Raw genomic sequence first — 23,494 nt, 5'->3', positions numbered from 1 at the left:
GTATGTGAAAATATGACTTTGGGAGATTCTCAAGAGATCTGTCATAATAACAAACTACCTTTTACTGAGTAAACTTCTTTCTGAGTAGGAACAGAGTTAGTATTGGCCAACTATCTACTACGCATTACAAACACTCTTCTTCCAAGCAGCAGGATGAATATACAGAACAGCCTCACCTATCAGCATCTCCCAAGAGGGGGTAACTGAACACACAGGGCATGTCCACTTCCTCCTGGAAACTAGACTGTCCAGACACTACTCCAGGGACATAAGATAGCAGTGGGCAGAGCACTAACCCTCCCAGAGCCTACAATTCAGGTGGGGACACCAACCGAGAACACAGTGGGAAAATGACTGTGGCTGTGCCAGGCCTATGGGCTGCAGGTCACCTGCAGGGAGGGGGGCGGGGTGACATGGGGGGAGGACTCCACTCCAGGGGGCAGGGCAGGTCTGGCTGGGAGACTGGAAGGTGGAGTGGCCTTGGGGAGGCAGGGGAGCACCCAGCCAAGGGAGCTAACTTCGGGGTGCAGATACTTTAGGCCCACCAGGTCCCACCTTTCACAACGGCGTTTCCTTCTTGTAGTTGAAGCTGGGGTCGGCACCCTCGATCTGAAGCTTCAGGGCTTGCTTAAGGCTGAGTTCCGTCTCCGAGGAGGGATAGCCCTCCAACACCTCGGGGTGCCCTCGGTCCTGCATTGTCCGTGGGACTGGCACCCTACCAAGAAACACCTGGTTGCTCTGGAGGTGGTAGTTGGGGTTTGTCAGGATCCCGTTTCTCCTCTTCTGCTCCCCACCCTGCTGGTGGAGCAGGAGCTGCTGCTGGGCAGAGGGCACCAGGCTTTTGCACTGGGGGTCCGCTGGTGTCTGTTTAGGGGGCACACTCGTCCCAGACTTGGCCGCGGGTCCTCTCTTATCAAACTGGGTCATTTCATACTCTAAGACCTTTGGCTGTGAAGAATTGCTCTGCTTGGCCTTTTTCCCAGCTGACCCGGATTTGCTGGAATTTTCCGATTTCCCCCCCTTATTTGCCTTGGTGGACTTCAGGCTGGGCTTCACTTGACTCCACTCGAACTCACTGCTCGGGGAATTGTGGCTCTGTCCCAGGGACTGCGTGGTGGAGGACGGGGACACGATGGACTGGCGGCTGCGGCTGCGTGGCAGCGAGTGCTGCTGGATCTGCTCCGTGAAGGACAGGCTGTGGAAGCTGTCCATCGGCACCGTCTGCGCTGTCGCCGTGGAGGAAGTCGTTCTCAGAGAGGAGTTTTTTGAGCTCTTCAGGGAATTGTTGGACAGGGAGGACTTCTGCCGGTCCACGGTGGAGTCGGGAGACTCCGACGGCGAGCTGAAGGCGTGTGCTGGCCCGTTGGGCAGGCCGCGCAGGGACGGCTGCGCATCCCCGCCGCCGGTGCTGCTGGAGCTGTTGGACTTGATAGTGAGCGACTGCATCTTCGAAGACACCGACTGGAGAGGTTTCTGCTCCATTGTGTGAACAGGAGATGGGGAACAGCCGTTCAGACTAGAGGCACCATATTTTTCTAATAATTTAATGATTTGAGAATGTCCGTTTTTGGCTGCAACACGCATAGCTGTACGTCCAAACTGGTCGGCGTGGTTAGGATCAGCACCGTGCTCTAGTAAGACCTGGACCACATGGACGTGCCCCTCCTGCGCCGCGATGCAGAGAGCAGTGGCACCCTGGTTGCAGGTGTGGTCCACCACGGCCCCATGCTCGATCAGCAGCTGCACGACTTTGACGTGGCCCTGCCAGGCTGCCGACTGCAGAGCCGAGCGCTTCTCGTTGTCTGCAGCATTGACATCGGCGTGGGAAGCAATGAGCACCTGCACCATTTCCATGTGGCCCTGCCAGCAGGAAACGTGGAGCGCTGTCCTGCCCTCAGCATCGCTTGCCTCCACGTTTGCACCATTTTCTAAAAAATACTCGGCCATCGTCAGTTGGTTTTCTAAGGCCAGGATATAAAGTGTGGGCCTGCCATCTGCGTCTTTGTAGTTCACATCAGCGCCGTGGCTGAACAGCAACTCGACAATGTCCCTGTGTCCCTCTAAGGCAGCGACCCGCAGTGCATTTCTTCCATCATAACCTCTCTGATCAATGTTGGATTTATTCTCCAATAATATCTGAACACAGTCATAGTGACCCTCTTGTGAAGCCAGGATGAAGGGGATCCGGCCGTCGTTGTCGATCTCGTTTGTTCTAGCACCTTGTTCAATGAGCGCCTCACATATTAACCTGTGACCTTCAAAGGCTGCCATGTGCAAAGGGGTCCAGCCGGCATCGTCTCTGTGATTCTCGTCCAGCCCCCTGTCCAGCAGAGTGCGTACCACCTCAACATTTCCTTGTGCTGAAGCTATGCTGAGGACCGTCCTGCCTTCACTATCAATGCTGTCCACAGCTGCACCCCAAAACAGAAGTGTGTTTACTACTGAAGCATGACCCATGGAAGCTGCTGCCAGCAGGGGTGTCCGGCCATTGTTGTCTGTGTGATCGACATCAGCCCCTCCCTCCAGAAGCAAGTCCACCACATCCACATGTCCTTCATAGGCAGCTACCAGCAGTGGAGTCATGCCGTCTTTGTCACAGTGATCCACTTCAGCACCTCGGTCGATCAAAAGGCTAACGACAGATGCGTGCCCTTTACTTGCAGGCACGCAAAGTGCAGCGACAGAGAGCGCGGTTCTGCCATCCACGTCCTCATGATTGACTTCTGCTCCGTGGTCCAGCAGGTGTTCCACAATCTCTCTGTGTCCCATGTATGCTGCTGCGATCAAAGCAGTCCTACCTTCATTATCAGCTTTGTTAACCTCAGCACCGTGTTGTAGCAAGTTGAGAACAATATCCTCATGGCCTCCCCATGCTGCCGCTCTCAGCGCTGTTCGGCTGTCAGCATCGGCACAGTCCACTTTTACACCAGCATAAAGCAGTGCAGACACGACCTCAGTATGGCCGCCCCAAGCTGCAGATCTTAATGCTGTCCAACCATCTTGATCAGTGTGATTGATATTTGCTCCACACCCAATCAAACAATTAACCACCTTGGTATGACCTTGTCTAGCAGCTAGGGTGAGAGATGTATGTCCATGAGCATCTTCTATCTCTAAGTCTGCTCCCCTAGAGACAAGCAAATTCACCACATCAAGGTTGCCACTGTAGGCGGCATTAGCCAATAACGTTCTCCCATTTGAATCGCACTGATTCACCGAAGCTCCATTATCTAATAGTGTCCTGATAGAATCCTCTCTTTCCAAGGCTTGTCGGACTATGCACGACGTGCGATCATCCTCACTGTTGACGTGAGCACCAGCTTTAACCAACAGCTGCAGCACTTCTTGTTCCTTGGGTATTGAAGTGGACAGAGAGTCTCGGACAGGCGTGCCATTCCATATCATCCACAGGGCTAATTCAGCTGTCTCCAACTGCAAATTTGAATTAATTAAATGCAGTGCGAATTCTTGTGCTTCCAATGGAGTCAAATTCTTGGCTTGACAGGTGTAGCTCATGGCCAGCATTCGGTGTCCTTCTGCTGCATTACATAAATACTTCTGAGTGCAGTGCTTCACGTCCAGAAGCCACTCAGCAAAGCTATAGTGAAACAGGATCTTAGTATTTCCCAGTCCATCGACAAGAAGTTTGGAGAGGACATCTAGCTTGCGCTGAAAGTCCTCCAAGGTCAAGGACATATTTTTGGTCCATACTGCATGATATAACTCTGTGACAGTCAAAGGTCGACAGGCTGCAAGAATGACATTCAAAATTGGCTGAACCTTTGCAAACTGTTTTCTTACAAAAAGTCTCTGGCAAAGCCAGAGATACAGACCATTCAGAGTTCCTGGGATGTCACGAATCTCTCTTAACATAATAAAGTTTTCCACAACTCCGTCTAAAACTCGTTCTAGATAAAGAAAACATCCACTGCTTTTAATGTGCAGCTGGTTTAACATCTCGGCAGTTTCTTTCGTGAGGTGCTGCCGCAGAGCTTCCTCCTGGTCTAAACGATGAAGAATGTACTGCTGCACGTCCTTGACAATGTACGCCTTCCGAAGGTCATCCAAACTGATTTTTCGAAAACCTGGAAGAAGAACAAAAAAGCAGATGTCTTCAGTTGGGAAGTATTATGGAAGGAGCCTTATCTTTAAAGAGAATGTTTTCAATTTACAACAAACTAATAAAAAAATCAACTAATTAATGCTAATAAATCTATTAATACATGGCAGTATGTAAATCAGTTTTCTTTTCTTTCTGCAAAAACACATGGATGACAGAAAAATAACCTCATTTTCTCATTGGCAAGTGGCTTTTAGTGGCTTGAGGCCTCTGGACCCCACCACAGGAGCCTCACCAAGAGTCACAGCCTGACATGCTCGCAAAGTGCCTTTTGAAGATGTTCTAAACTTACTTCCAAATGAGGAGGAGCAGACACACAAGTACAGTTTGTTTTTACATGATCTTTTTCATACAAATCACGGATATAGCTCCACCATATACCTGAAAATACATTAGCCTCAACTAAGGGGTTGAATATTTACACCCAACTAGAATATCACCTGCCACTGCCTCTGAATTACATTATTTTACATATTATCAAATTAAAATAATTAAAATTTGGACTGCCAATAAACAGCTTGAACATTAAGATGCAACTTGGTCAAATTATGCTTACAAAACTTTAGCTTTGTAGTAACAAAGCCACGTAATAAAGTTCAAATCAACCTAAAATTACACTAGTTTCAGCTATTTAAAACTTTAAGTTCTTTAAAGGGCACCATAATTTCATTTTGATCATGATTTTTTCATGATCTACAGACATGAATTCCTGAGACAATTGTATATTTGCCTTCCAGAAGAAGCAGCTGCGGAGCACATGAACTTGGTGAAGCAGCAGTGTGACCAGGTCTGCATTGTGAAGGACCATCCCAACATCTACAGGGAGGAGCTGCATCCAGTCAAGAGTAGAGGCCACAGCCTTCAGAGAAGCTGGGATATTCCAGCTGAGAGGCCCAGGGGGTTTGACAATCGTGGTGGCAGCAGCAGCAAACATAAAGAAGAAGGATGACCCTGGGACTACTAACCCAAGCCCCGATTATGGGGTCTGGGTGACTGTGGGGAAGGAGGAGCCCAAGCAGGCATTATGTCTGGCTTTGCCAACAGGACAGACCAGAGAGATCACGGAAAGATTAAAAATTTGATTTTTAGAGAAAACTGTTAGACAATCCTGTGATACTAAGCTTTAAGTATTTAGATGAAATGGACATATTTATTGGAAAACATAACCTACCAAAATGAAACATGAGGAAATAACAAATTTGCACAGCCCTAAATCTATGTAAAAAAAATAGAATCTATGATTTTATATACACACAAGTGATCATTAAATCCTCAACAAAAATAATCTCAAAACACAAATTTTACTTATGGAAAAAAAGACAACACTACTTAAACTGAGGAGGAGTTAAAACATGCCTAGAAATTTACAGCAACAGGCATTCACAGTGAAATGAGGTGACAGCCTCCAAACCCTGTCCTATGTGTCTGGGTGCTTTTGACTTCAGAAATTCATTAAAAACAATTTAAAATAAAAAAGGAAAACACCTGACACATCACTAATTAAAAATGTACTAAAATAGTATCCTATATGTTATACAATGTTTTAAATACAACGTGCTGAACCTATGGTCTGAGTCACAAGAACGATCATATCACCCATTATGAGTAAGTATCTGTAGTTCAAGCTAATTAAGATCTCAGGATTAAAATGCGACATAATTAAAACAACCCAGGCTCAACCTCCACAGGAACAGGTTTGGCAGAATGGCGTGCAAGGAAACAGTGCTCTGTGAGAGTCTACTCTTCAAGGAAGCACTTGGAGCACTCACCACACACGCCTTCCCTGACAGCCCTGGGCCACCAGAGTGCTTACTTTAAAATGAGGAAGCTAAAGCACAGAATAAGTAGAGAACCAGGATTCTAACAGCTCTGTTTGACTTTGAAGTTTGCTGTTTTGGTGAAAATAGGAATAGAAAGTTTTGAGAGGAAGTGAATGTTTGACATGGAGATAACAGGGAGGAAGCAGGGATGGAATTAATTATGTAGAATAGATGCAAAATGTTTGCAATATGAAAAATAAATCTCCCTCAGATCTAGACATTGGGAATATGAATTCAGAAGAAATTAGGCTTGTCACTAATAAGAAGTTATTTATTAATTAAAACAGAAATAAGGGTTGGGGATGTGGCTCAAGCCATAGCGCGCTCGCCTGCCACGTGCGGCCCGGGTTCGATCCTCAGCACCACATACAAAACGAAGATGTTGTGTCCGCCGATAACTAAAAAATAAATATTAAAAAAATTCTCTCTCTCTCTCTCCCTCTCCCTCTCTCTTTAAAAATAGTAATAATAATAATTTAAAAAAAAACAGAAATAAGATTATTAATCGACCATTTAAAAAATTTTAAAGGTACTAAAATTAATAACGTTTTTAATTGTGACTTTTGACAAATACACGTGTAATCCCTGATTATGAACATATACAATTTAGTATACTGATATTAAAGCACTTTCAATAATTACAAGATGAGGCTGAAAATGATCACAATTTCCGGAGGAATAGAACGTGGGCCACTTTGCTACTGAGTCACTTCTGCTCCTGCTCAGGGGCTGATTTTATTTGGAGGTGGTGAGTGGATCTGCACCCCTGCTTAGAAAATGGTGCCCACTGCAACTGCCACATGTCCCCAAGAGCACCTGTGGCTGGGGAACATGAAAGTCAAACCTGACAGTGGGACCAAAGGAAGCTAAGAGAATTCCAGTATGTAATAACAGATAAATCAGGCAGCTATGAAAATAGCCATTAAAAAGACAGCAAAAAGTAGCTAACAGGCTCATGAACGTTAAATTTAAAAAGCATGAAATCAAACTGGTACAAAGCGTGGGCTCAACTAGGTAGGAACACTAAGAACACAAGGTGTTAGAGTGCTCAATCAGTGTTTTATCTCCAAGTGATGGAATCAATGCTGGTGTATGTTGTCATTTAAAATGTTTCTATGTAAGCATGGGTCACTTTTATAATCAGAATCAATATGTACAAAAATCTGCAAAAATTTTTGTAAGTAAATTTTTGGTGTCTTGAATGGGCTAATTCTTTCAATTTGCCAAGCAACAGTAAAGGGAATCAAGAAGATGCTGAGAAAATATGTGGTCCAACTAATCATTTAAATCCCAGATTCCTATTTTGCACCACTTAGGACAAAATATCCATATGAATAACATAATCAAACATAAAAGAATATGTAATATAAAGGCTAATAATTAGCTTACATATAACAGATTTCAAAATAATTATTACAGTTTTTAAAAGCTGAGGAAAATAGTTACAAAGAATAAAAGCATATGAAATAAAAACCTTAAAAATAATCAATAACAAAATCACTACCTTCTTGATAGAAAGATTAGCAAAAATGATAAAGAAAAAAAGACAAACTGATAAATAAGTGAACAGTTAAACAGTAAATAAGAAGTCCAAATAAAATAACATTTTTCACGTGGCAAATTAACAAATACTAAAAAAAAGATGTAACTCAATACTGGTGGAAATACAAAGAAAGCAACACACATACTTTCAGGAAGAAATATAATATGGCCTTTTCAGAAAGCAATTTTATGGTACTTATTAATAACCTCAGTAATGTTCTTAACTTTTACTCCCAAATTAAAAATTTACCAACAGCAGAGGTGGTAAATGTCCACACAAAGCCCACCATTTTTAACAATTAGTATACTGGGGAGGAGAAGGGAGGATAGGTAGAATCTGACTATAATCTAGCTTCACCCGATTCCTAGTTCATTGCTTGTTCCACTAAACACAGTTGAAAGAAGATACTTATTTGCAAATCAAGGCATGGCAGTTTAGTCCAAGCTCTGTTCTGGAGGTTGGGGATCAAGGAAAAACTCCTGTTCTCATGTTGACTATATCTTAGTGGAGAAGACAGACTGCTTAGTAAACAAGTATAAAATATAGACAGATTTTAAACAGTAATCGGATATATGAAGAAATAAAACCAGATAGTGAGTTTATGACCATGTAGCGGGGAGAGAAGAAAACTAGAATAGAAATACAATCAGAAGCTTGTGTGCAACTGATATTTGAGCAGGGGTCCAAGTAAAAAGGCGGTAAAAAGTCAAGGGAAGAACATTCTAGTCAGAAGAATATCAGTGCAGATGCCCTAAAGCAGATAAGAGCGGATCTGCAAATAACAGATGTTGGCTGATGAGCATGTAGAGAAATGGCAAATCTCATGTTATTGGTAGATGCGTCAATTATTTCAAGCACACTAGCTATTATTTGATAAAATTAAGTAGCGTTCACAATGTAAATGTTCTATGACCCAGCAATTCCAATTCTAACTTTGAATAGATTTAAATCTTTAGCACATGTGTACATGAAGCCATATACAAGCACATTCCTAAAGTAGTTTTTGCAATACAGGTTGAACATACCTTCTCTGAAATGCCTGGGACCAGAGTTTTTGAATTTTGAATTTTTTCAGGTTTTGGACTATTTGAATGTACATAATCAGATATTGTGGGGATTAGGACCCACATCTAAACACAAAATCCACTTATGCTTCATACTGCCTGAAAGTAATTTAATATAATATGCTTAATAATTTTGTTGATAAATGGTTTCATGGTGTAGAAATTTCCACTTGTGGCGTCATGTCCACATTTCAACAGCTTTTGGATTCTGGAGTATTTCTGATTAGGGATGCTCACTCAGTGACACTGGAAACAATCTAAATGTCCATGAATAGGATAATGGAAAAACAATAGAAGATTTATTTCCAGGAAGAGATACTAGGTACCAGTTGAGACCAATGACCTAGATTTATGAACAGTAATTAGAGTTCAAAAGTCACTGGCTAAATATGTGAATAAAATGGAAATAATAGCAACATTCATGAAGCACCTAGTATGTATTAGGAAGGCAATATCCTAAGTGCTTCACGCGTAATTTGTGATTTAACTTTATGTAATTTCCACTTTGTAGATGAGGAAACAGGCATACGGGGCATTAAGCAAGTTGTGCAAGGTCACAGAGCTAGTGCCTGGTAGAGCTGAGATGGTACATGGAGTGTCTTGTAGGTGTGAACTATGAAAACACATAGTATAGACATGTGGGCTAAGGAACAAGAGGAGAGAAAGGCATGGGAATGCAAGCCAGGGGCCTTCAACTCCCGTGTACATGTTCGGCAGGTTGTGTGACATCAGAGTTAGCCATTCTCATTTTAACCCTCAATTCTTATCAACACCCCAAAATAATGGCTCCCCTGGAAGCCTACAGTGCTGCACTGGCAGCAGGGACCTAAGGCAGGAGCTGAGCTGGAGCGAAGCTGGTGATAAAGCCACTGAACAGATGAAGGAGAGTCTGCCATGCTGCCAAATGCTCAGAACTGCTCAAAAATGACACGGTCTTGACCCCAGTCAGTGTCTGCCCAGCTACACCCAAGTCCTGGGAGAGGTCCTTTGTTCACGCTCCTTCACCTCCCAGAGGGCACAGGAAGCATGTCATATGATTTATTGGCATGATCGTGACTTTGTTAGGGTTGGTTTAAAAAGTACAAAGATGAAGAAAAAAGAATAGAAATGAAGAAAACCATCTTCATCATGTATTATGTACTCTGTTTTCTCACTTATCAAAAAAGGTTAAGAGAAAGGAAATATTTCAAGTGATATCCTAAAGCGTTTTTAACTGTCTCTGTTTAGACACCATGGAAAACACTAGAGTGACTGGCGCTGAGCCTTCACTACTCTTCAGACGCTAGTCTAGTTCAAAGGACGCCAGCAGGGAGGTAGCCCCACAGGGCCGGAGCAGGCAGCATGCAGGATGTGCCACCATCCTTAACCAAGCAGTTAGGAAGAGAGTTCTGCAAAGAGTAATGCTTAAACGGCTTTAAAACATGCTACGGACTATCTTTAACACGCCTGTAGAAGGGTACAGTTAAGAACAGTGTCAGAAGCAGCAAGGGCAACACCCAGATTCCCAACTGCACACTTCACTCTCAGAAGAAAACAAGCGGCTGCTGGTCAGTGGAAGCATCGGATGGCAGTAAGTAAGTATGCTTACCAGTAAACATTTTAGTAACAGCCTTACTCTGTTTTCGGGCAGAACAGAGAAGCAGGAGCCACGGTGGGAAGAACTCATGGTGACCAGCAAGCAGTTCCGCGACAGTCCCAGATAAGCTAGTGGCAGTCTGTTCTCCTTCAGTGACATTGCACCCTTCATCCACAGAGTCCACCAGCAGGAACAGGCTCTGCTGAGGGGGCTCCATGCCCAGGAGCGGGAGCAGCACACACCTGCAAGACACCACAGCACATCCGGAACATTACTGGTGACAATGTCACACTCAGTACTCAAACAGTAGTAGTACCAATTACAAATGTTTACAAAAGACTGTAGGACAAAATGTTTAAACATGTTCAGGACAAAAATGTTATAAACGTCAATTCCTTACTTTAAGTAGAAAACAGGTCCTAAATAGCTGGCGTTTCCAGTGATGTCACCTTCCACAGCACAGTGTACTTGCGTGTGAGAGTGAGACCCAGCATAACCCAGGAAGGCCTGGAGGGACGGGGAGCCTAGAGTTCAATATTCCCTTCTGGATTTTGAATTGGTGTTAAAGTTTGAATTATCTATGACAAGGGCATAAAACGTGTTGCAGAGGAAAACAAAACAAAGCAAAGCGAATATTCAGGCCACCGTAATAAGATCAGCATCAAGGCTTCCACAGAATTTACATGTGTTTCATTTCTCTCACGAGATGACTGCATGTGTATAACAAGTCACCACAGTTATTTTAAAGGCCTGGAAGAAGATGACTATATTCTAGGTCCAATTTGATAGTTTCACATTGAAAAGTAAAGAAAAATGATTAAGTTTGATTCCACCGATTAATGTATTTCCTGCTTCTGCAATTCATATTGCTGTTGAATGAAAGTTTTTCCTAAATAAAACAATGCTCTTTTGCTTTCAGCAAATATTTACCTGATGTGTCTAAATGCCCAATGGGGTGCTAAGCAGGTAACACAGTGAAGGAGACACAGTCCATCCAGTTCCGAACAACAGACATTCACAAACTGTATTTTCTACAATTCTCTTCTCAATCCTTCAATACCCTAGACACCAATATCCAACTTTTCACCAGGCAAAAGTCAATGTTTCTAAAACCCCTAATCCATTGTAGCAGCATCACTCAAGTCCAAACTCCTACTCTCTCTCCCCCAAGCTACCAGGTGGCCCACCTGCCTCTATGCCCCTCCAGGGAGTCTCCACTGTGCCACTCACCCTTCCCCAGGGACTCCAGCCAGGCGTGGCTTTCCCCGGTAACCCTCACCAGACAGCTGCCCCAGCCTCCTGTGCCCGGTCTGCACACCCGCTCTCTCATGGACCTGGCTTCTCCTTGGTCTTCAAGGTTGAGTCACTTTCTAGGGTCAAATCTTTATTAAATGCTGTCAAGGCATTAGTGAGTTTTCTTACTAATGTGTCAATAAGAAATGATCAACTCTCATTTTCTATGTTAGCAATTCTATCACTGTTTATCATATCAATGAGCACAGGGTATTGAAGTTATGTGTCTCCCATCCCAAACTGCCAAAACATCATGACTTAGGACCTACTGTGAGCACCATGCCAAGCTCTGGGGGTGTGCTGAAGAGCAAAACTGCCTCAGTCCTGACCTGCTCTGTTAAATTTTTCGTGGTGCTGGGGATGGAACCCAGGGCTTTGCGCATGCTAGGAAAGTGCTCTACCACTGAGCTCTAACCTTGATCTCATGACCTTTCTACCATGGCTCCCCAGGTAGCTGGAGATACAGATGTGCTCTTTTGATGCTTATAGTTTAAAGAAAAAAATGACATTAAGTAAGTTTCAAATTAAAAATCTGATAGGTGTGGGAAGGGGTCAGGGGAGCTGGGGGTGGAGGTTGAGGCTGGTGAGGTCAAAGCCAGGAGGGGGGTGAGGAGGAAGAGCAAGGGTCAAGGGTTGGGGGCACACAGGAAGGGAGAAGAAAACCTAGTTAAGGCAACAGCACCTGCATGGGCTTGGAGAAAGACCCTTGAGCAAACTGTGAAGAAAGAATTGTGGAAAAGAGTGAGTGAGTGCTGGGCTCTGTAAGCTTTTCAATGAAGTGTGGGCATGACCCTAAGGGTTCTAGAGAGCCAATGTTGTACACTGGCAGGTTCCCAGTGCTCAAGACCATCTTCACGAATCACTTGACACTGTAGATCTGCGTCACGAATGAAAGGCACTGAGTAGAGAAGATGCCACTTTAATATTTTAAAGCATTAGGTAAGTGCCAGGCGCGGTGGCGCACACCTATGATCCCAGCGCCTCAGAAGGTTGAAGCAGGAGGATCGTGAGTTCAGAGCCAGCCTCAGCAACTGCCAAGCGCTTCTCAACTTGGTGAGACCCCTCCCTAAAAAAAAAAAATACAAAATAGGGCAGGGGCTGTGGTCCAGTGCCCCTGAGTTCAATCCCAGGTACCCAAAAAAATAAAAAAAGTATTCGATAAAAACTTCAGTAAACTCAGAATTCCCATGTTCAGGTCCCTCTCATTATTTCAAAGTCATCTATTTGGGAAAACTTAGACCAAGTAAAACAAGATCCACAATTTTATTCAATTATATTTTATAATCTATAAAAAGAAAACTCCTCCAAAGTACACATTCATGAATAATGAATAATTTAGACAGTCTAGAACAGATTTTTACATGTTGATATGTGTTTGTATGTATACATATAATAATCCATTTGAAATAATGCAACAGTGTAGGTTATCAAACTCAGACAAAAATACCAATCAACATATTTAACAGCAGCAATATGTTAATGGGTCTGACTTTATATATATATATATATATATATATAATTAAATATCTTTTAATGGAGTTTAAGAATTTGTATATATCTTATTAAATATCTTATTAAGAAGCTCATTACTTTGAATGTATCTTATTAAGTATCTTTCATTTTTCAGTTTCATTAATATTCAGCCAAATGCCTTATATTCTTAATATTTTCTTTCATTCAATTTCAAGTGCTTGGGTTAGATGTCCCTGCCTGGAGTCTGAGTGCTGACCAGCCCACAGGTGCCTTCTGACTCCAGACCCAGGCAGCCGAAAGCACAGAGGGAGATTCTGAAAGGAAATACATTCATTGCTCTTTTTTTCTTGATATGATGAATTTACTTACTGCCTTTTAAAAAGAGGCTAATTAGCTTTTTAAAAGCTGCTGGAAATAAATTATAAGGAATATACTAATAGATGATACATATTTAGGTTGGCAGGACAATGATCTTCTCGGAGTTCAAACTGTCACTGCTGAACTGCAGGTTTCCACACACACTCTGGGTCACCTCCTCAGGTAGGGGGAACTAGAAAGACAATCCTCTTGGATTCACAGCAAAGCATGCTAGACAAGTCACAAGTTCAAGACTTTTGAATGTATCAGAACGCTGTGGTCACAGGGCCACCATGAAGCCCAAAACCCAGGGAGAAAAACCCAACTGCAGAGAAGCCAGCCCTTGTCCTTGGGGCAGAGACCACGGGGGTCCTGGGGAGATGCAGACTGAGGAAGAAGAGCAGAGTGCAGCCCGGGGGCCTCGGATCCTCCCTCCGACCTTCTCCACTGGCCCCAGGGCTTCATGGATGTCTTCATTGGTTACACAGCAGCAGTCCTGGCTGGGAAGCTCTGGGAATGAGTTTCCTCATCAGACTCTTCCCCAGCCTCACCCCACGGAAAAGCCTTAGGGGGAAGGGGAAGAAAACGCTACTGCCCCAGGGAACCATCAAATAGGGGCAGCCACAGCAAGGGAGTGGGCAGGACTGCCAACCACCCACCCCCAAGAGCAAACGTACAATGTTGGCTTGCTGGGAAAGAAGCCCCCACCCTCTCCACCACCCCACTGAGGGGAGGTTTGAGGAAAGAAGTGTTTGAGGGCAGCTAGGAGACAGAGAAGGAGTAAAACCACCTGGAAATCCACCCCACGCCCAGCACAAGGTATCACCAGAGGGGGCAGCTGGCAACCATACCAACCCTCACATCACATCGCCATCCTGCCCTTCCTTCCCACACTGAAGGCCCCACAGGAAAACACTAGGGGCTCACCTGCAGGTCCAAGAACGTTCCATAAGATATTCTGCTTTCAACAAGCCATCATCAAAATCTAAAATGATGAAAATTATTGCGAAAGAGGACCAACGTTGACGAATGTATACTACCCATTTTTGAGGTTTACGATAAAGCTAGTGTGATCAAGACAGCCTGGTATTTGCTATTGACACACACAGAGACTGTAAAAACAGGTCAGCATTAACACAGGAAGCTAATGTTATATGAAGCTGCAAAGGACGTCAATTGAGTAAGGAGAAGTTTTTTCTACAAATGATGCTGAACAAATGATAACAACTGGATGTCCAGATGCAAAAAAAGATGAACCTGGGTCCATATCTCACCCCTCATACAGAAATAAGCTCAAAATGGATCACAGGCTTCAGTGTTGAACTATAAAGCACCTAGGAAAAACTTTTTGTGATTTTGGGTTAGGTAAACAGTTTTTAGATCCTACCCCAAAAGTAGGATCCACAGAAGAAAAATAAACTGAAAACTTTTATCTGTATCAAAATTAACTTTCAGACACTGATACAAGAATAAAAAGTCAAACAAAAGACTGACAGAATGTATTTCAGATTGAAGACTTATATTCAGAATACATGAAGAACCCTCAAACAATAATAAAAAACTACTTTCTTTTTTTTTTTTTTAATAGGACGAAGACTGAAACAGACACTTCAGAAAAGATACAGGGGTGTCATAAAACGCTCAGTGTTACACAAATTAAGGACAGTGTCCCTCCCCTGAGTTCTGAGGAGGCTGACTCCTTGCTACACAGTGAGCTGAAGGTTTGGTTTTTCAGAGGCAGACTGGGTTTATTTTATACTTGATATCCTGAACAGTGCTCATTCATTCCAGTGTTACATCTTTAAACATAAAAATGTTCAACATTATTAATTAATTAGGGAAATTTATAATTAGGAAAATTCAAATCAAAACTACCAGGAGATACCAACAGACACTTAGTAGAATCTCTGAAGTGAATGAATCCTGAAAACAGCAAGGGTCTGGGCCACTACAGAGCATGCACACAGCCACCTCCACAAATCACTTGTGAGGTTGGAGCTTCCTAACATGCACCTATAAGGGCTCAGCAATCCCCCTTCCTGGTATTACTAACTGAAACTCGCAGCCACACACACACACACACACACACACACACACACACACACACACAAATGTACATAAATGTTAATAGTAGCTTTATTTATAATCCTCCAAACTAGGAACAACCCAGATTTTCTTCTGCTGGTGAATGGGTAAACAAACTAAGTATCCATACAAGAGAAGGCCACTCTGTCATTAAAGGCCACTCTGTCAATGCCTCATACAACATGGATGAATCTTAAAATGCATTCTGTAAATGAAAGGACCCAGATTCAGAAGACTGCATGTAAGACTGCATGTATACGACAGTTAGACAAACAAAATTATAAGGACAGGCCAGTGGTTACAAAGGTTGGCATGAGGGCAGGGTTCTACAAAAGAGAAGCAAATGGGAATGTGGGGGTGACAGCTGCTCTGTATCATCACTGGGGAGGATTCATGACTCTATGTATCTGTCAAACTTACAGAACTGTGTTCCACAAAGAGTCAGTTTCACTGAATGCAAATAAAACTAATAAATTACTACTGTTAATCTGTCTCTGAAGAAACAAAACCTGCAGCTTTCTGCGTAGCAGCAAGAAGTCAGCCTAGTCAGAACTCAGGGGACTGACACTATCCTTAATTTGTATAACACTGAGCAATTCATTTAGAAAAGAAACTTTTTTTTTTTTTGAGAGAGAGAGAGAGAGAGAGAGAGAATTTTTAAAAATATTTTTATTTTTTAGTTCTTGGCGGACACAACATCTTTGTTTGTATGTGGTGCTGAGGATGGAACCTGGACGCACGCAATGAATTCAACAGTTCATTGCTGGCTCACACTCAGCTCCAAGGGAGCTGTTTTAGTTAATTTCATGTGTTAATCTGGCTGGGCCAGGGGGTGCTCAGGCACTGGTCAAACATTGCTCTGGGCATGTCAGTGAGGGTGGTTCTGAATCTGTGGACCAGTGAGCAGACTGCTCCCCTCCTGTGGGGGGGAGTTGAAGGCCTGAGGAGAAGAGAGAGCTGATGTGCCACCTGTGCCTGAGATGGGATACCAGCCTTTCCTGTCTTCAGACTCAAAAAACTCAGTCCTTCTTGGGTTTAGAGAATGTCGACTTTCAGACTAACACTTCAACTACCAGCTCTGTTGATTCTCAGGCCTCTGAATCCAGACTGGAACTATCTACTGGTTTTCAGGTCTGTAGCCTGCTAATTACAGAAGCTGGAACTTCTAACCCTCCATAACTGTCAGCTAATTCCTTATAATAAATCTACTTGTTAGTGGTTTCTCTGGAGAACTCTAATATAGGACTTCCTATAAATTTTTCCCTTACATTAGTTACTTTCTTAAATTCCTGACATACTTGGACTTTTTTATGCACACTCTATCTTGTACCCACGACATCCATTTTGCCTTGCTACCATCTTTGCAGTGTTGCCCCCACTTCACTGTGTCCAAGTACTGAATATGGCCCACTGTGTGACTTTTTGGTTTGGGTTCTAGGAAGAAACAAACTAAACTGCTCTCCAGGGACCTGCTAAACCTACACAAAAACAAACAAAACAAAAAATGTGTCATCATTAGGAAAAGGGTACTTTCAAATATGGCAAAACCTAGTGTGGTCACTTCAGAGGAATAGTGGGGACTCGATATTTTCAGAGGTGCTCTAGAGAAACAACCCTGTACCGACCCGGTATTCCAATTCCGAGTGCAGGGGTCACACAGTTCCTTAGCTGCCATGCTCCTGGTGAGTGTCACCACACAAAGCTCAAAGGCAAAGCTCCCTCCACACCCCACCTCACTGTCACTGGCTGTGGCCCATTGTAGTGTCCAGGGAAGTGCACCTGCTGAGAAAAGTCTGGTTTCTTAATATTCATAACAGTTCTATTTCATGCCAGCAAGAGCATTTCCCCAAACCATGTATTTCCAACTAAAAAGTTAAAAATAATATATATTGATAACTAAAACTTGAACAAAATGTGGCTCAGTACAGCCCTGGCCTACCATGTGAGGCCCTGGGTTTGTTCCCTAACAACACAAAGTAAATGATTTAAAAATTTTTAAAAAGTTGGACAATACAAAAAGAAAAAAAACTAAAATAAAATACTTGCAGCTATTTGAAATAAATAGCATTACTTCTTTAAACACTTTTTTAATTGAAGGTCACGGTTTACTCCAACTAACCGCCAGAGGCTCCCAAAACTTCCCCAATCCTCGAATGCTGTTAGGTTCACTATTTTTGTTCAAATAATAGTATCAGAGAACTCATTTTCAATCGGAGGCAAAGTTATATTTCATTAAATTCACTGATCTGTGAGAGAGAATGTGAAAGCAATAAAGAAACAAGGATAGAAAGAATTCACTAAAGACCACACACCCTAAGCAAGTGTGTGTCTCCAGCATGTTTTCTGAGATAAACTCTTCAATCATGTTTGTTATTAAATAGCACCAACATGCACTGACTCAACACAAGGCATCTCTTTGTTATGGACTTGGGAGAACCCGGTGTAGGAATGTGAGGAGGAGCAACCAGACAGGACTCAGACAGGAGGACAAGCCAGGTGGAAAGGGGCAGAGAAAGGTTCTGGGACTCACACTCAGAACAGGGAAGGCAACTCTCCCACTGCACTGCCCTTGGGACTCAGAACGTCCTCAAGTTTCCTGCACGCACGCACGCACACACTTGCTTTCCAGTGATTCTAAAAGTGAGAAGAATACTTAAATCTTTAACTCCCTGAATGCTAAAATTCCAGTTATTTCCCTGGCCTATGAGCAATGCAATATTGCTGCAATAAACATGGAATGTTACTGAAACATTCCATGATTTCTCATTCTGCTCTAAATATACAAAGATTTTGATTTGTCATGCAATTGTTTACCCCTTCCTAAGTCTCCTAAATAGTGCAGTAAGAAGGAAAAATAGTTTTTCTCTGAAAAACTGTGTGCATCTGGTGAAATAAAATGGGGGCAGAAGAGAAAATTTTGAATACAATAATAGCAAACCAAAATTACTAATCTACTTGAAAGCAGTGTATCAATTCAAGCTGCTCTACTTCCAAAAGTGGATAAAGAACCAAAATTCTCAAGTAATAAACACAGGGAATCATATGCGAACCCTGAAAAGTATTTCTAAGGAGTGATATAACTGGTAGCTGTTTTTAATCAGTGACTTGCTCCTTGGATGTGATGGTTACAGGGATGTAAGGTATTTGTCTCATAAATCAAATATAAGTGGTGTATATGCTAATTCATTTTCTCCTTCAAACACACCTAAAAATTGAACATAAACAATCATCTAGCTATGGCCAAATGTCTGCATTCCTGCCAAGATTCACAGATTAAATCCTAGCCTCCAACGCATCAGGGGTGGCCTCTAGGCAGTGAGTGGGTAGAGGGGCAGAGCCCTCAGGAATGGGATATTAGCGCCTTTGTAAAGGAGATCTCAGAAGCTGGATCATCCATTTGCTACCTTGTGAGGACAGAGCAAGAAGGTGTCAGCAATGATCTTCTGTGATTTATCAGAATGTGCCTTCAATACACAAAGACTGCTATTGCAGGTTTCATCTTGTTGCTGCATGATACATGCTAGCTACTGCAAATTCACCAAGGTGTACCCACCCAAAGTACCCTCAGATAAGACACTGTTTAAAGTATCTATACTTTTTTCTACATTCATTATCAATTACCTTGATTTTAAGAAGTTTTAAAAATTAGATCACACTTAGGCTATGTTTGGGATAAATGTCCCATAAAGGCCCATGTGATAAATGTCAGGTCCCCAACTTGTTGTTACTGGGAAGTAACAGAACCTATAAAAGGTGGGACCTACTTGGAGGTCTTCAGGTCACGAAGGGGGCCTTTGAAGGAGACAGTGGGACCCTTGCCCCTTCCCCGTCCTCTTTCACCTCCAGGCCATGAGGAGAGTCCTTCTACTTTGCCACCAGTCCCACCAGAGGCCTGAAGGCAATGGGTTCACCGCATCAGGGACTGGAGCCTCTAAAACTGTGTGCTAAAGTAAATCTTTTCAAAGTTGATTAGCTCAGACATTAGTTACAGTGACAGTTGACTGACACCAAGTAGCATTACCAGATTATCTATTTTGAATATTGGAGCCTGAAATGTCATTACCATCTGGTGAAATTTAGCATCGAAACAGTATAAATCTAGGGGCTGTGCAGGGGGCTCAGGGGCAGAGTACCTGCCCAGAGCATGAGGTCCCCTTGCTCTAAAGAGCAGTTCTGAGCACTGAGCACTTTCTGAAATCATTGACCATCTCTTCATTAACAAATTGTTACATTCTCTAAAAAACCCAGACTTTAAAAATTACATTCCTACAGAAGATGAGAGTCAAGCAGAAAAATTAAAGCACTAGTAATTTTCAATCAATATATCATGTATTCTCTTGGAAAACAAACTTAGATTCTATCTTCTTTTCTTAGAAATAAAGTTATCCCAATCATTATCTAAAGCATGTGGAAAAAGAAGAAGAAGAAGAAGTATCTTTAGTACTTTAAACCAGTTTGGGATGGAATATTACCTATTAGTTTAAATTACTTGAAAATTAATATCAGGAAAAAGTTTGCCCAAAATGTAGGATAATATGTGTCCCTGAATTTTTGCCTAGTGACTATAATACTTTCACATTTTTATGAACTGTCTAGCCCTTGCTAAAACATAGCCCAGAGATATGGAACATGAAAATAAAAAGAAAAATATAACCAAAGAGAAGAAGCATTTTAAAGAGTCAGAAACAGAGAAGCCACACTGTTGAGCCTTGCTTGCCCCAGAGCGTGCGGTGGCAGCCTGGGTACTTGCTGGTGGGAGTGAAGGGACGAGGAGTCTCCCACCGCCAGCACCAGGACTCACTGTCTGAAACCAGAGCTGGGACAGGGGCTGGACCAATACGACAATAAAAAAAGATGAAATTAAAAACGTGGGGAGTATGCTCACTGGAGCACACAGAGCTAGCTGCAGTGGAGACAGCAACTGACCACTTCAAGTCAATATTGAATCTAAAAACTCAGCAGCTTGCAGGAGGAACTTTACCTTTCCATTTGCAGCCCTCATAGTCGGTCACACTGGGGACAGAATGGTAAGGTGGTCAATAACTCCTGGAGTAAGAATAACAGAGTTCCAAGGTGGGGGAATAAAACTCAGCGCTCAGCAAGAAGGCAGCAAACCCAGAAGTGGAGTGTGTACTCGCGTCTAAGCTACAGTAACTCACCAAATGGCTAAGGGCTTAAAACATGCATTTGTATTGTTCAGAGAAATAAGGGCAGGGGCAAAATTGACTTTTTGAAATGGAAATAACTTAATGAGCAAAGGCATAAATCCAGTAAAACAAGAAAAGTCAAGGGCCTTCTGCAGGATGAAGCACAGTAGGCCCCAGCACCAACCTCCCCTGTGGCAACTGGCCACTGAGAGAGAAAAATGACAGCTGTATTTTTACAGACACGAGGGAGCTGCTAAAGCAAGAAAATGAGATGGGTTGGAACTCCAGAGCAGGAGCTCTTTCAAAGTGAGGAACCAAGTGACTGCTGGTTTCTTCTCAGGGGTCATTTGTTGATTTGGGGACACAGGCTAATTCTACAGGTGCAGACTAAGAATTGGGACTGGGCTGCCTTAAGGCACTCTACCAAGGGAGCAAAGCAGCAAGGTTTGTAGGAGTCAGTGTGTCCCTTTTAAGGAGCAGAGGGCAGGTGTGATGGGTCCTGAACACAAGGTTCATTTTCCCTAAGGGACTTTGCTAAACTGTGGGCTGGGCTTAGAAGCCTGAGAGACCAGGCCAGGTGTGTCTAAAGCCACCTTGAGGGCTCCACTGGCAGCACAGTGAGAGAAGAATTCTGCTAAGCCAGAATGCTTGCTTTAAACACAAAACTCCAGGATGTGTAAGGAATCCAGACCAAAAGCACCGCACATTAACATCTCCCAGGGAAGTGAATTAGCAAGTCAGAGCTGAGCAGAGCTGAGCAGACCAACCACGCCAAGCACAGACAGGAAGCAGAGGCCTTCCCAAGATCAGCAAGGACCCCAGCCCAGCTTGCTCTCACCTGCACCAGTTCCTCACCAGCCTGGCCAAGCAGGGAGGGGGAAAGCCTTCTCTGCCACCGTGATCATCTATCACCATCTGACATACAATTAAAAAACTGTTAGATAGGAAAAGGCAAAGAATAGGAGATTAGTAATCTATAGAAAAAAGATAGTTAATATAGGCTGAGAAATTACCCAGAGGTTAAAAATAACTGTGATTAAAATATTGGAGAAAATAGATGTATATAAATGGGTGAAAGATGGAGAATTCCAACAACAAATGGAAGCTATAAAAATCACCAATGAAAATTCCATAAGAGAACTAAAACACATAATTTTTAGATATTAGGGATTCTGGATGCATTCACTACTATCCTGATTACAACACAGACAGAACAGAAATTCACAACATAAAGAACCTGACCACAAAGCAAAAGCTGGTGACCTAGTGGGAAAATGAAAATTCAAATACACACTACTACAAGACCATAAATGGACAGAAGTTCCAAGGGCAGTTGGAGGCCTGTTGCAGAGTGGAAGATGAAAACGCACACCCCACAGCCCAGCCACCTGGCCCCCAGCAAGCACGCTGCAGCTCCTCTCCCTACTTTACTCCTAGTACAGGTTCAAAAGGATGCTTGAGAATGTTCTCAGCAGCACAGCACTGCTTCATGAAGTAAGACAGCTGCGCACATTTCCAAATGAGTAACAACAAGACAACAGAGAACTGAATGATGGCTCACAGAATAGAATTCTGCCCTTACACTAGTGAATGTGAATCATTAGCCCCATGCAATAGGACACACCTAAAGGGCAGTGTTACACAGAAGGTGCTGCAGGATGACACCAGAGGTGCACCACCATCCACCCACAAGGGCAGTTTTCTAAGTGTAAGCTGGATAGGCCTGGGGAACCTAGGCCTCAGATCATTTCAGAAAAGTCACTCTCTCCCAAGGTCGAGGTGGGGTTTTCCAGAGGCCACATGTAGAAGCAGAACTGGAAATGCAGCTGGCCTTTAAGTCCAATATTTAAAACCATTTGCAAAGAATGAAAAAGCCACTGTTTTAAGTGCTGGTTTTTTCATTCCTGCTTATTTCTGGCTTGGATAATATAGGTATTCTTTCATCAAAATTTTATTTATGTTTGCATGTATAGTTCTATTATTATCATTACATTAAAACATTATATAAAATTATCAATTTAAGTTTCAAATAAAGCTAATGCTGATAGATATAACCTACATTAAAAAACAGCTCTTTGGATCCTCAATAAATTTTGAGTTTAAAGGGTACCTAGGATGAAGGTGCTTGAAAAGCATGGCTAGAGAACAAACCCTGACCAGCTGATCTGCACAGCTCCTCTGTGCTCAAGCCACGGGGCTGAAGAGCAGATTCATAGGGTGCTCACCTATGGCTGGCCGGATTTAGGAGGTTAGGAGGGACACACAGGTTCCTAAAAGTGTAGATTGTTTTCTTTAAAACAAAATCAAATACAGATTTGAAGCAAATATGGCAAAAAGTGGGTGGGTACGTGTATTTGCTTTTCTACCTATTTCACTATATAACTGAACACTTGCGGGTAGGGAATCTATCACTTGCCCCACAAATTCCTTTTCTCCAACTGTATATTTCCTTTGGTGCCATTAATTTTCCCTGTGAATCCCACTAGGTCCACTGGGTGACATCTATTTCTCTCAGCAACTTCACACACACACTGACTAAGAGTAGACCTAAAAAGTTTTTCCCCCTTTTCCAAATGACTATGAATTTTTTACTGATAATCTTTCAGAAATAGGAACCCCATAGATGAAATTATAGATTTATGGACAGGTAAAAGGGACCTCAGAGTCCCTTTTACACAGGTAAAAGGGACTGGAGTCTCTGAGGTCCCTTTTACCTGTCCATAAATCTATAATTTCACATGACACAATCTGATGCAATGTCCTTAAAAAAAAAAAGAGTCAATAAAAGGGAATGTCAATAGTATTTGAAAAGACAGAAACAAAATAATCAAAAGTACTGGTTTAAAACAGATCCTTTTCATCTATAACTATCTTTCGTGTATATTTAAATCTTTCTACACACACACACACACACAAAAAAAAAAAAAAAAACACAGACAAAAAAGGCTGACATGGTTAAAGCAATACAACTTACCAACTGACCAAAATGACAATGTTTTAAATTAAAATAAATAGT

General features: G+C 42.7%; 1 protein-coding gene across 5 annotated transcripts in view; it reads right to left on the bottom strand.

Moving 5' to 3' along the window:
* Ankrd50 (ankyrin repeat domain 50) overlaps window positions 1-23,494 on the bottom strand; it is a 44,563-nt gene that overhangs the window by 3,695 nt on the left and 17,374 nt on the right. For 3 of the 5 annotated variants that reach the window (XM_078022136.1, XM_078022135.1, XM_078022137.1), the window contains 2 exons: window positions 10,136-10,365; window positions 556-4,085 (listed from right to left, as the gene is read on the bottom strand). In XM_078022136.1, coding sequence (XP_077878262.1) covers window positions 559-4,085; window positions 10,136-10,365 — 3,757 coding nt within the window. In that variant the 3' untranslated portion in view covers window positions 556-558. The remainder of the gene's footprint in view (window positions 1-555; window positions 4,086-10,135; window positions 10,366-23,494) is intronic. The other 2 variants (XM_078022138.1, XM_078022139.1) reach the window with 2 other exon arrangements.

The sequence above is a fragment of the Ictidomys tridecemlineatus genome, chromosome 9 (assembly GCF_052094955.1).
Source record: "Ictidomys tridecemlineatus isolate mIctTri1 chromosome 9, mIctTri1.hap1, whole genome shotgun sequence".
NCBI classification, from domain to species: domain Eukaryota; kingdom Metazoa; phylum Chordata; class Mammalia; order Rodentia; family Sciuridae; genus Ictidomys; species Ictidomys tridecemlineatus.
Note: the sequence above shows the minus strand (reverse complement) of the source record. Positions and strands in the feature narration are given on the sequence as shown.